The sequence below is a fragment of the Corylus avellana genome, chromosome ca8 (assembly GCF_901000735.1).
Source record: "Corylus avellana chromosome ca8, CavTom2PMs-1.0".
Lineage (NCBI taxonomy): Eukaryota > Viridiplantae > Streptophyta > Magnoliopsida > Fagales > Betulaceae > Corylus > Corylus avellana.
In genome coordinates this window covers 13,653,925-13,668,650 of record NC_081548.1, presented here as the reverse complement: position 1 = coordinate 13,668,650, position 14,726 = coordinate 13,653,925, and the positions used below count along the sequence as shown (strand labels likewise).

Genomic DNA, 14,726 nt, shown 5'->3' with positions numbered 1-14,726 from the left:
TTTTTTTTTTTTTTTTTTTTTTTTAGTGTTTGTTTGTTTCAATTTCTTTTCTAAAAATAAAAAATAAAAAATAAATTGTGTTATGTAGATGTTAAGTTTGAGTTAAACTGTAACTTTAGTTTACATTTCATTGGCTTACTTACAGTTTTGAACACATCATTATGTCATTAGGAATCTAAGTCCTTTGACTTATTTTTGGGCAAAAGAGATTTCGCTTGTTTTTTAGTAGAATTATCATGAGCACATTAGCATATAGTCTGTGAGATATTTGAGCTTAATCATTTTTATTTCAAGATTTGTTGGATGACCTATTGATGAATAACCTTGGCTTGTAAGATAAATATATATATAATAGATAATTTTGGGTTTTTCATTGGGTAACCGGACTCTGTGCCTCATTAAGCATTACGTGTTCGCGTAAAAATGTGTAAAGTTCAAGTTGATTGATGATGTGATTAGCTTGGCTTCGTAGCCTTTTTGACTTGACCTAATAAGCCCTTATGAATGTTTTACATATAGTGCCCTAAGCCATCAAGTGTGGGAGTCACTGGCCTAACACTTGTTACATTGGTCAATTAGAAAGCTTAAGGGAGCTAAACATTACACGGCCTATACAAAAAAGTAAAAAAATAAAATAAAAAAAGAGACAAAAGGAAGAAAAATGTGCATCTTGCCTTGGATGTTTCATCTAATAGGAATTCTAACAAATTTTGAGGTTCTGGACCATTTGTCTTGAGATTAAATTAAAGTCTCATGATTCTATGCTAATTTCACTTTGCACCTATCAGAACATATGATGTCTCAATTGTCCATTTATGAGTGATTTGATTTTGGATGCCCTAAAGATTTTGAAGATGGAGTTTGTCTTTTTAAGCTTAGTCATGAATAAGAACCATTGTTTGTGTGAAACTTCATCATTTTCAATAACATAGTGCTACAATATTTGTGGGTATTATTTCTGTTAAACCCTCACGAGACTTTACTCGTCCACTAGGGATGCCTAGGAGTTTAAAAGGCTTGTTGCATATGCTAAATGCAATCATCTTTCCCACGAAAGATGATTTATGTTTCTTGTTTTCATTTTATTTTTAGTTTTGTATTGCTAAGGGACTAGCAACATATAAGTTTGGGGGTGTTTGATGAGTGCCAAATATTGCATATTTGAGCCCATTAATTTGCATATGTTAAATCCTTGACATTGTTATTTGTTTGATGTTGTTTTGTTTTAGTGTTTTCAAGGTCCGAGGGAAAAATGCAACTAATTCCATTAATTCTGGGCTTAAGACACTTCAAGGAGCATCGGCAACAAATTTGGATCAAGCGATCATTCGCACCTAACGAGTCCTACTAAAAAGGCCATATCTACAATTTCAGAACTCGAATTGGAGCAAGCTTTGCGGAATTGGAAAGTTAACTCAAAGATCTACAAAGTCATGTTTCACGAGAGTTTGCTAATTCCGATTTTTACAAAGTCAAAAGAGCCTCCATTCGCAAGCCGTTCACAAGCCGTCCGAATAGTCAGTTCCGTATCCGAACGGGAAAGTCTCCATCCGAATGGACATGCGCTCGAGCGCACTCGGGAGAAGCAGATAGAAATCCCGTCCGAACCAGCCACTTATCAGATTCCGTAGCTTCAAAGCCTAGCACCGTTTTTAGGGCAAAAAGCCCTTGAAAGCCCTAGAAAGAGTTCTATAAATAGAGGAGACTTCAGAGGAAGCTATAGAGGCTGCATAGTCCTAAATTTCACACATTTTCCCTCTAGCTTAGTTTTTCTTTAGGTTTAGGATTTATTTTTCATACTCATCTGTAACTAAATTCTTAACTAAGATTGACGATGAAGCCTCACCAATGAAGAGCAACAATGTTTTTACGTAAGTTAATATTATCCAATTTTATTGAATTTTAATATTTCAATTGTTCGACTTTAATTCAATTATTGAAATGATTCTTTGATATCTTTTGTGATTTACAGATACATCTGATAATTTGAGATAGTTTCATTCAATTGGTTGCTTGGGTTTTTATTTATAAAAAAAAATTAGATATCCTTTGTGATTTGTCATACGGATACATTTAATGATTTGGTTTAAACTGGATATCTTTTGTGATTTGTGCAAGTGATGGATACATTGGATGATTTAATTAATTCTCTAGAGCATAGTACAACATACATAAGATTTTATTGTGAGAACTTCATATAATATTGATGAACATAGAACATGTTGCAATGATTTGGTGAATGTGGATTCTAAAACCTTATTGCTTTCTTTTGATTAATTTTATCTTATTTAGTTTATGTTTTATTTTCAAAACCAAAAATCAAATCTTTTTCGAAACTAGGTTAGGATTTAATTGATTTAGATATAATTGTTTTCATAAACACAATTTCTTATGGGATTGACCTCGAACTTGTAACCCTTTTATTGCAAACGATTCGTCTACTTGCGAGTAATTAAAATTTTCACAACAACAAGAAAAGCTGAGAGATTTGAGAGAAGAAGAGAAGGGAGTATACTTGGAGCAAGAGGGCTTAGAGCAAGCTTCAAGGGTAAGTTTTAAGTTTCTCGAAAATTTCAATGATTTATAATACATGGATCTACTATTTCAAGATTTATGTGATGCGTGTGGGTATTTGGTCAATGGGTTCATGTGTTGGGTGAGAATGGTAGAGCAGGTCTCCTCCATGAAAAGACCCAAGTTTTTCTTTGAAAATCTTGAGGCTTTGGGAATGTATGGTAAAGAATGGGTTGTGGAAGGATGGAAAGCAAGATTAGAAGAGTGTGAATGTAATTTAATGCAGATTAATTATTATTGTAGAGTTAGAGAGTTTGAGCTTTATGGATGCTTTGAGCTATTTCGTTTTCCATATTATTCAACAGTAGATATACTTTTAAAGGTGTTGATGTGTAGATCCGTTGTATCTTTGAAGAGAAAGCCTTGTCTTTTGAAAATAATGTTTAGACTTTTGATAAAAAGATGTGGACTTGAATGATTGGATGCCACTATGAGGACTGATTTGTGCTTAAAATAGTGTAAGGAAGCAACTTTAGGCCTTAGAACATTTTAGATCATTTTGGATCCATTTCCCGTTTTAGTTTCTTGCTTCGAGTGCTGTTGGGGGTCCCTCACCCCTCCTATTGTAGTTTTTTTTTTTTAATTTTATGATTATCATGCTCTAAAAAAAAAAAAAAAAAAATTGGTATATGTTGCATATTGGTTGGCAAACAATGGACAAAGTTTCTATGTCTAACCTCTTCATAAAAACTTTGGTTGAGTGGACATTGCTGTTTTGCACATTATTCTTCTTCGTCTTTTTTTTTTTTTTTTCTTCTTCTTCTTCCTAGAAGCCACTTCATTACAAATTAAACTGAGTTATGATGCGTAACATGCTATAATAGAGCTTGGAAACTTGGAGGTTTTGTAAAATTTAAATTAAGCTTACTCTGTAATTAAAAGATATCTGAAATTAATTAAGTTATGCTTTAAATGACCAAGTCTTATATGACCAAGTCTTATTCATGCAAATTCTTGAATAAGTGAAATTTGAATAATATGAACATACAGTGATAGTGATAAAGATCGATTTGGTGAGAGTTTGCTATTTTATTTCATAAAGCAATCTCTCGTCGTTTTTGCTTTAGCTATATATAAACAAGGGAAAAATACACTTTACCCCCTGAACTATCCACCCATTTGCACTTTTAACACTAATGTTTAAAAAGTGACACTTTATCCCTTAAAGTATCTGAGATTGACACTTAACCCCAACAAGTACACTTTACCCCTGAAGTATTTTGAAGACACTTTATCCCCCTGAGTTGACATCCATCAATGTCAATGTCAGATATTTTGATAAGGCAGGGAGGGCGGGGAAGGGTAAAGTGTCAACTCAAAATACTTAAGAAAGTAAAGTGTACTTCATGGGAATCAAGTGTCAATGTCAAATACTTTGGGAGTGTAAAGCATCACTTTTTAAACATTGAAGTTAAAAGTACAAATGGGTGGATAGTTCAGGGATAAAGTGTATTTTCTCCTATAAACAAAAGGAAAAGCATGTTTACTGATTCTGAAAGCAATCATGATGAACACGACTTTTCTGAAAGCATGTCCATAAGCTAAACAGGAATACTCTGAAAGCTGGGAAAAAAAAAATGGACGGAATTATATGTGGATAAAGAAACCAAATAGAAAACATTTCATATGATACAAATTGAATGATTCCACATCGGTCACATGAAACACCAAAGATGAAATTCATCCTATATATAATTCAATGAGTAAAAATTGATAAAACTTCACGCGCCTTTGGCTGAGCTCATTTAATGTTTCTTTTGAGAGAAAAATAATAATAATAATAATTTGGTGAAAGCAGCAACAGATTGCTTCCCTGGTTATTATTTAGTCTAGTTTAGTTTTTCATACTTGAAGTGAAGCTCAGAATGCATACCGGTAGATGGCATCAGCAACACCGTCTTCGTCGTTGCTGGCACCAATTACATTAGCCACAGTTTTTGTCTTCTCTGATCCGTTACTAAGAGCAATGCCTAAAGAAGCCAGCTCAAGCATCTCAACGTCATTTTCCCCATCACCAATTGCCATTATCTAGAGATAATTGATTAGAATCAGTCAGGTGTAGAGTCAGATACGGCCACATCTCCAATAAAGGAAATATATCAAACTTGATCATCTTAGCTTAGCAGTTAAAAAAATTAAAACCACCACCCAAATCTGCCCCACCAAAACCAACCAAATTCAGTCAATTCCCATCCAAGGTGGGATCGGGTCAGACAAAATATTTAGTTCCGAACGGGGGTTAAGAGTTTCTGACCAAAATTGGTCCAATACAGTTCTCTCCTCATCCTCAAAGGCAATAATTCAAAGGAAACTCAAGCTCCAACATGGCATACAACCGCGGCATCCAAGCCAAATTCAGAGAACTTGAAGGTGACTTGTTTCCCAAAATGAAAAGATTCGACAGCCTCGATATCAGGGCTGCCAATCTGGAGAAGGATGATGCATTTCTGAGAAGGGCACTACGTTTATGATATAACGATAAAAACTGTGGGAATGAAGTAAAGAATTCTCAAGCAAGCCTTTATTCCAACTATCCAAACCAACCAACCACCATCTAGCACCCATCAGTGCTGTCAATATTCTGTATATAACCCACCCCCTTATGGTTTGGTTTGGTTGAAGAAATCAGATTCCGACCCCAGTTGACTTGTAAGTAGGAAGAATGTGTTTTCAAATCTGAGGGAGTCAGTTTACAGCCCTAATGTTAACCTCCAAAGATACAAGCTTAGCTCACTTGGGGAAAGCTCCAAATGAACTATGCTTGTAGGACTATTAAATATTATATCAACTATCTGCTTTTTCCAGTCTGATGAAATCCATGCTGCACCTCATGATGTGAAAATGCAAGATCAAGTGGGGAAAGCTCCACAACAATGAAGAATTGAGAGTCTAATGTTGATCACATGTGCCTCGTGGCAAGCCTTGCCAATAGGATACACAAAAGTACTACAGTAGGATTAAACACCCCTTCCAGTCCAATGATTTTAATTGTCAAAATGTAGTGGAGAATAGAAATTTCACAAGATTTTATCACATATATAACGGCATACCTCTTTTGCAGTGCTTCCCAAATGATCAAGCAGCATTTTCACTCCAATCCCTTTTGAGGTCCCAAGGGGAACAATTTCAAGCATGTCTGGCACAGCTTGAACAACAGTGGCACGATCTCTTGTTGCTTCTGACCAGTATGGCCGCAGCGTAGTGGTCACTCCCGCAGAAGTGTCTAAGAAGATCACTTTCTGTGAATGCAAAAGATTTGTGTCATAACAAGGAGACACTAATCGGTAAACCAGAAGTATACTTCTTTTTTTTCCCAAAAGTTTGGTACACCACGAGTGCCATGCGTCTCAATCACATAAATGTGGATCTGACATGAGGAGCTGCATTCATATGAGTCAGGATCATGGTGCTCCCAGAGTACTTACTGGATTGTTTTGGAATAACAAGAACCCAGGCAACAGGAAAAGGAGTATTGTTTTGTTGGGTTGTTTGCTTGAGACCAAGTGAATCAATTGCAAAGGCAAACAAAGGCACTTCATTAAGTTTTTCTCCCAAAAGAAAGCATATTTGAATCACAAGAAATTTAGAGCAGAACGTAACATCACTACTTATTCCGATTATTATTGACAGGAAAATCTGAATCCAAATAACTTGCACATTAAGGGATGCGCTTTAAATATTAAGTGCATGCATATACTCTGAAATTTAGAGCAGAACGTAACATCACTACTTATTTTGATTATTATTGACAGGAAAATCTTAATCCAAATAACTTTCACATTAAGGGATGCGCTTTAAATATTAAGTGCATGCATATATACTCTTGAAACAATTGCAATGAAAATAAAAGACAGCATCTTTCTTTTTTGATAAGTAACCAACTGAGCTAGGGGATCGCTTTTGTAAAAGACAGCATCTTTCACGGAATTCACACTGAAGAAAATAGCCAGTTAATGCCAGCATCTTAACAAATGGTCGAACCTTACCTAACTTCTCAACACTTCAATATCACAAAGAGAGAGAGAGAGAGAGAGAGAGAGAGAGAGTCTATGGCCACGTTTGCCAACAGTGCGGAACGGCACTGTAGCTGGAACGGTACTGTTCTAGCTACAGTACCATTATCATATGTGCAGCAAAAAGTGTACACAATTTTCAATAACAACTCAAATTATTCACACTTCACACACCCCAACAAGTAACCAATGACAACCTAAAATTATATTTTTTTTTCTTTAAAAAAAAAATGAAAATGAAAATGAAAAATATTAAAAACTTAAAAAAAAAAAAAAAAAAAAAAATCGACCCCACCCAAACGGGGTCGCTTCTTGATTAGTGCTTTTGAAAAAAAAAGAAGAGGATCAGGAGCAGGAGTCCCCATTCGGGGCGGAATGTATCCCCCACTTAGGCCAAGGGGGGTGGTCTGGCCCCCAATCTTCGACCATAGTTTTTTTCTTTTTTACTGTATCCCGCACCTATTTGGCCAAGGGGTGGCTAACACTTGATCTTTCACCTCCTTAATATAAAAATATTAAATTAAAAAAAAAATTGAGTTGTTATTGAAAATTGTGTACACTTTTTGCTGCACATATGAGTGGTACTGTAGCTGGAACAGTATCGTTCCAGCTACAGTGCCGTTCCGCGCTGTTGGTAAATGGGGCCTATATTCCTGCCAAGAGCATACCTGTATGTCAACTGCAGCCAAGAGATGATCAACCGACGGCATGATCTCTGCCTGTCAAGATTTTTCTGGTAAATTATACAAATGAAGAAGCCTCTACACAATGACGATAACATAAGATAAAAAGTCAAGTCTATAAGTCACCTTTGGCTCACGATATACAGTGTGCAGTGAGTCAACTAGCGGGTCATCAAATAAAGTTAAGCATCGATCTTTGGTGAAAGCTATGAGAGGAACTTTATTCTCCCAAGAGTAAAGACAGGCCTGCAATTTAAATAACATAAATATTTGTTTTAGCATTAGTGAATAAGAATCCTCCAGTAAATCAATAGTATATTGCATGTCTGAAGTATTTAGTTTCCAAAACTAAAATCCAATTTTTCTTTTTCTTTTTTAAGAAAAGCAAATAATTCATAAAATCTAAATATCTTGCCATAAGCCACAGAAATTTTTACTGCTTTGTTTTAGGCTACATAAAATTTTTACGAGGGAAACAAATGTGTTTTAGGCTACATAAAATTTTTTTGAATCTACATGTCATAAGTTTCTTTACTTTTTTATTGCATTTTCAATAAGATATATGAACCCCAAGGGGTTGGCTCAAGTGGTAAGGGTCTTAGTTTTGGTGGCATTCCCATCAGGCTTAGGGTTCGAATCCCCTTGGTTACAAACAATTCCTTGGGCCAGCTCACCGACAAAGCCGAAGTATTACCCGATCCGTATGGATAGAGCGGTTTGCACGGGTCCGAGGTTTACCTGGGTACACGAAATGGCCCTACCTTGGAAGGATTCTTCATTATAAAAAAAAAAAAAAAAAAAAAGTGTATGATACATGAACCGATGAGATTTTTTTATATAAGTAATTCATCTTATTAGAAAGTATAGAGGGGCACATCTCAAATACACAAGTATACAAAAGAGACCCCAATTAAAGAGAAATAGTAGAAACCTAAAAATTCTAAGAGAAGAAAAATGAAAATTGTTGTTACTCGCCACCCAACCATAAAGAGATTGAAGATAATAGCTTTGAACTTAACACCGATCTCTTAAAATCTTCGAAATTCTGAGCATTACGCTACCTCCAAACAAAACACATTAAGCACAAAGGGCCAACTTCCAGCCTTCTAAATTACAGCTACTTCCAAACTGACCTCATCAGCTAGCCAACAACCCCACCCTTGGGGGCATGACCTAATCTAATCCAAAAAGACGGTAAATCAATACCCACAAAGCTCTAGCCACTTCACAATGGAGTAGATGACGATCTATGGTCTCCCCACTCTGCTTGCACATGCAACACCAATCCATCACTATGCGTGCCTCTTTCTCAGGCTATCCAAAGCTAAGATCTTCTTTAACGATGTTGTCCACACAAAAAATACCTCTCTCAATGGAATCTTATTTCTCCAAATGTTCTTCCAAGGAAATGAAGCTCTAGCAGGGCGGGGGAGTGCATGATAAAAAGATATGACCACGAAGGTCCACTTTTTGGAAGAAATCCAACAAATTTTATCACAGCTACCTCGTCTCAACCTAAGAGAGTACAAAAGACTAAAGAACGAAGTGACCAACTCCATCTCCTAATCATGCACTAGTTTGGTAAAAGAAATATTCCATCAAAGAATATCATCGAAAAACTGCACACAATCCGCCACCAAAGCCTCCTTACAGCGAGCAATATTAAACAAATTTAGAAAAGTTGCCTTCAAAATCTAGTCCCCACATCATAGATCATGCCAAAATCTGATATTGGACCCATCTCCCACCTCATCTGACAAATTTAAAGAAACCTCCCCACCCCCTCCTAATGTTTTTCCATACCCCAACCCCGAAGGACCCTACAACACCACCCTCCCCACATGCTGTCATATATAAATTCCACTACCAATCTCCACAAGAATTCCCTTTCTATGGCAAAACACTACCATTTCTCCAATAAGGCTCAGTTAAAAGAATCAAATTTCTAACCCCAAAACCACAGGTGGAAAGTGGAGAACAAATCTTACACCAAATGACGAGATGAAATTTAAACTCGTCGCCGACTCCACCCTATAAAAAATCCCGTTGAAGTTTCTCAATACGGTTAGCAACACCAATGGGGATGGAGAAGGACAGATAATACGAAAGCAAATTGAAAAGAGTGTTTCTAATTAGTGTCAACCTATCACCCTTGGACAAATAAAGCATCATCCAACCAGTCAACCGACATTCTATTTTCTCAATAAAACCATCCCATATCGATTTAGCCTTATATGAAGCCTACTCCAACAAAAGACCCAAACACTTTATAGGCAAAGAGGATACCCTACAACCAAGGATACTAGCCAAACCACCAACATCTCCTACCACTCCAGCATGGACTGACTCTGATTTAAGTGAGTCGAGCTTTATACAATCCTGCACACAAACGTTATTCGAGCTGAGCTGGGTTTTATACGAGTATGTCTCATTTAATAATCGAGCCTATATTTCGTGTTCGCGAACGGCCCATTTAGTACTCGAGTCGTGCCACAAGTCGAGCTTTATCGAGCCGATCCCAAGCGAGCTCACGGGTAGCTTTGTTCGTTTACACTCCTTCCCATAGATAAACACCCTAAAAGGAGAATTAAGATGGCGTCATTCCCCGAATACAAACACATAGGTTAGGAATGTCAGGACGCACTTACACGCACTAGTGAGAGAGAGAGAGAGAGACCATTCGTGAAATTGCCAATCATTACAAATAACCTATGAGATTTACCATCAAAGTACAAAGAATATTACCTCTCTGCAAACATTTGGATCTAAATTCCTTCTAAATATTTCCCGACCTTGTCTACCATAAACAAGCAATCCCTGGAATCAAGTAGATGACAGATTGTAAGTGGCAACATAGGCAAAAAAAAAAACAAAAAAAACAAAAAAACAAAAAAACAAAAAAAAAAAACAAATTGAGGCTGAATGATAACCAAACACAGAAAGTTTTAAGACTTCAAAAGCATATGCAAGATCAAAATGTCATTCCATTTTGTACAAGGTTCCTGTGAATAAGTAACATAGAGTTTGATTCAAATTTACCGAAGAGAAAGGAAATAGAGATTGAGTCAATAAGTAACCACATAAATTGACCAAGTCGAAATTTACCATATATATATTTGGGAATAGATTCTTCAAAATATATGATTTATGTACTACCCTTTTAAGAGCATAAGCTACATGTCTCTTCTGTGCTCTACTGTTTTCTACAGAAAATAAATGCACTGAATGAAATCACTTATTTCCTTGTTTATTCAATCAATATGCCTTTCAGAGGTTTATATAATACACATAAAATTTGGTAGAATTAATATTCCAAGTGAAGATCCATACCTGACTCGACATATTTAAGGCCTCATATATGGTTAAAACCTTCAAGTTTACAAACGAGAGGGGAGAAGTCTCAGTTTAAGTCGCAACGTTATGGGTCATGTGAGAAGATAATTATTGTTAATCTGTTAAATCGTTAAATTATGCTCTTGCCACGATCCCTTTCCAACGTTATGGGTCTTGAACCAACCTTCCAAAGATTCCATTGACATTCCAATCAAGAAGACTTTGCCTAATTTGCTATCTTCATCCTAATAGTTCACATGCGGCTATTGGAGAAGCTCATATACATATATATGGAGATAGAAATATAGATGGATCCAATGAAGCTACTTAGCAATTCACTGGTGAATTTAAATTGCCTAGTTCAAACATAGCAGAGCACTTGAAGCATATAACTATTTGAATGAGGTCTTCAACAAGTGGTATGGATATTTGGACATAATTGGTTTAGACAACAGTAAAAAGAATGTGGTTGTAGGACATATACAGAAAGGACCTGGTAGGACAGCCATGGAGTTTATATATCCAGGAGCACATATTCATGGAGGGCCATCCGATGGCTACCTCAAATCTCCAAGAACCACTTATTTTAGCACCTCATCAAATTGCCCCAAATCCTATGTGCTGTGAGATATACATGGAACGAGGATGTGAAACAAGTTATTAGTATTTAAGTTTCAAGAGTTAATGGTAATAATTGTCGCCCTTGCTTTGGTACTTCAATAAATAAGTGATTGTCTTAAAGTATTTGAGGCAATTTAATAAATAGGTATTGCCCTAGATTATGTTAGGCAAGTCAATAAATGGATGTTGCCCTAGGGTTTAGTTGTGAGCATTTAAGCATACTTTGTACTCCATTGGAAGTATAATTTGTGGATTAGGACGCGCGCGCACACACACACACACACACATACATGAGAAATTGATTCTCCCCCTCCATCTCTTCCCCCCTCTTCTCTCTCTCTCTCCACAACTTCTCTCCTCCCTCTTTCCGGCTTCTCTCTTTCTAGCTTCTACTTTCTCTTCTTTTTCTTTCCTCTTTTAGCTTCTTTCTCTCTCTTTTCCCTACTTTCACCGCGTGAATTTTGTGTTTATTGTTTGTCCTACATCAAATTGGTATCAAGGCCAGGTCTGATTGTTTCCCATAACAATCAAGCAATCCACAAGTTTACCGTCCCTTGCTTTCAAACTCTAGCACCATCAATCTCACACCACTGAAAGTCATCGTCTCCATCGTTCCTAGACAACACATTCATAATCCTTTCTTCCACCACCTAAATATCTAACCTAAAACACTCAAAACCCACATCGGAACCACCGCATCAACAATCACCACTGTTAAATATTTTTTTTTTGAAAAAAAAAAAAAAGAGCAATAAGAAAATCCCAACATACCACTCACCACAACCAACTCCAGCAAAATCCGGCCACCAGCGCTACCAGCCACCACCACCCAAATACCTAGTATCCCAGACACACCACCGACCACAGCGCCCGTGCCTCGATTTGTTGGTCATGCTCATCCTCAGTCTGCCGTCCAGACAGCACCGTATCAACAGACCCACTTTGCCCAATTACCCACGGTGTGCGAACGAGAGAACCAGCACTTGGTCCTTCCATGTCAGCCACCGGTGCACCGTCCCGCTGCCCTCGCAATCCCATCTGCCATAAACCATCTTCGGTCACTGGGTAGCATACGCATTACTCCATTATGATTGGCACCGTGGGTGATTGGGTATTTCGTTGGGTATATCACAGAAATTCACAGAAGAGCTTTTCTTGTCTTTCAACCTTGGGTATTTCGTTGGGTTTCGAAAGACACAAATAAACAAGAATTATTTATGTTCTCTTGGTCAGCAGGTCAACACAGCAAGAAAATATTGAGAGAGACAACAACGCATGACAGCAGGGATGAGTTTGCTTTGAAAAAAAAAATGTGTTGGATGAATGCTGCCCACTTCTCAAACAGAGGCGGATTGGACATTTTCAAGACTTAGGGCTTGGATCCAAAAAATTTTAAGCATATCTTTTTACCCTTTTAGAATTTCGAAACTTGAGGTCGAGTTTTTTTCAACCAAGGGCGAATGATGTGAAACAAGTTTCTTAGTATTTCATTTTCAAGAGTCAATGGTATTAACTGTGGTCCTAGATTGTTTTGGTAATTCAATAAATAGGTGATTGTCCAAAAGTATTTTAGGCAATCCAATAAATAGACGTTGCCCTAGATTAATATATATATATATATATATATATATATATATATATGAGGAATTGATTCTCCATCTCCTTCTCTTCCCCCCTCTTCTTCTCTCTTCTCTCTCTATTTACCGGCTTCTCTCTTTCTAGCTTCTTTCTCTCTCCTCTTTTAGCTTCTTTCTCTCTTTTGCCTACTTTCACAGTGTGAGTTTTGTGTTTATTGTTTGTCCTACATCAAAAGAACCTAGAAGGAGACCAAAGAAGTCAACATCTCTAGTAGCACATGTTTATACATGGACAAATGAATATGCACCACAATTATCTTTAAAAGTAGCACAGCACTATAATATTCGCCTCTTTACAAGATAGCTAATTTTAATGGGAGCAGGGCACATAAAATAAACAACTAGCCTAAAGGAAACTCATCAATGAAAAGAAGAAGGTAAAAGAGGGAAGATCTACAGAACTAATAAAAGCAAAATGTGTGTGTGTGTGTGTGAGAGAGAGAGAGAGAGAGGACTATAGAAAGCCCATCAGTGATAATTTTACGGACTTACTTGTAAAGATAGATCCTTACCAAGCCAAGGTTATAACAGTGAAGCTAAGAGAACCATACAGAAATTAGATTACTTCGTACCATCTAATTTATCATGAATTTCCAAAAATTGATAACAAATAATTTTCCAAAAGACCCTTGAGGAGTTCAGAACATAATTGACTTCCTTAAGTTCTCCATTATTTTTCGGAACATCCCAGAAAATATCCAGATTATGAAATAATATCATATTATCATTGCCTAAATCCCAAATCGCAAACTTGTTACAATGAAGAGAACAAGTTTACCTAGTTCCTATCAAGTTGCTTTCTATCTTCCAGGCAGTTTGAGAATCTCTTAAGCCACCTTAACCATCACCCGGATTTGGTGAAAACCTGCTCTTATAGATTCCTTTAATCAATATAACAACACTGAAGCCTCACTTTATTTGCATCAACGTTGAGAAGGTTGCTGAGGGCTGGGAGATGGACCGGGAGTAAGATCCGTGCTTGTATATAAAGAAGATGAACCACATTTTCATTATAGGACATACAGTAAAAGGTAGTATTTCTAAGTTTTAATGTAGATCAAATATGTTATGAACAAAATACTTGAACAGATATACATGTAAAAATACTTTTGGGCATAAAAATGTCCAAATTAAAAAACATGAGCGGTTACAGCTCTCTAAGCAGAAGAGCAAACATGTCTCCGGCCAGAGATATAACCCATTGCTGAACACATTCAACTTCAAGATAAGGACTAACCTTACTGAAGATAAGCAAAATACTAAAAGATGAAATAACAAGGGGAAAAAGATAAACCTGTAAGAAAACCCCAGGAGAAAATTCTGAAACAACGCCATCTTTTCCAGCTAAATCTGCCATCTTTAAAATGCTTATCACAGCTGGACGAGCCTGTACACAAAAATAAAATTAACAACTGCTGATCAATTAGAAAACAGCATTAATCCAACAGGCAAGAAATAAATCAGCCACCTGCTAAACACAAAAAGATGGATAACTAAACAGATCACAGGTAAGAAGTATTGAAGATGTATTTGCCAGGATATGAAATGATATTGAAATACACTTCTTTATAATGTCATGATAGTCAATGAATTCAATTGTTCTTACTTTTCCGGTGGCTATCACCACTTTCACACCCCTTGAGACAGCCTCTTTTAAAGCCCTGGCATTTGCTGACGAAATTTGGCTTTTGCTGTTTAGCAGTGTACCTTCAATACGAAAAATAAATCTGTTATAAGCTAAGAAGAGAACACAAAACATTAAGGGTACCACAAGTGTTATCTCACCATCCATATCACAGAAGATATAGTTGAACTTCGGTTTATAAAATCGAAGACGGCCTTCTTTCTTCCTGTCTTTTAACAAT

The 14,726-nt window shown here is 36.7% G+C and overlaps 1 protein-coding gene across 1 annotated transcript; it reads right to left on the bottom strand.

The window, feature by feature from the left end:
* Positions 1-4,183: 4,183 nt before the first annotated feature.
* Positions 4,184-14,710, bottom strand: LOC132189094 (endoribonuclease YBEY, chloroplastic-like). Its single transcript, XM_059603607.1, has 8 exons — positions 14,647-14,710; positions 14,468-14,568; positions 14,156-14,248; positions 10,016-10,087; positions 7,397-7,516; positions 7,256-7,306; positions 5,625-5,813; positions 4,184-4,602 (listed from the first exon to the last, which is right to left on the bottom strand). Exons 1-8 carry the CDS (start codon positions 14,651-14,653, stop codon positions 4,435-4,437), a joined length of 801 nt encoding a protein of 266 aa, XP_059459590.1. The 5' UTR covers positions 14,654-14,710; the 3' UTR covers positions 4,184-4,434.
* Positions 14,711-14,726: the final 16 nt, after the last annotated feature.

Bases quoted from the DNA above. Each gene is read 5' to 3' on its own strand.
- LOC132189094 (XM_059603607.1), bottom strand. The intron at 14,249-14,467 runs GTAAGAACAATT...TTTTGTGTACAG, and splicing joins TGGTGATAGCCACCGGAAAA to GCTCGTCCAGCTGTGATAAG. The intron at 7,517-10,015 runs GTAATATTCTTT...TTTAAATTGCAG, and splicing joins ATCCAAATGTTTGCAGAGAG to GCCTGTCTTTACTCTTGGGA.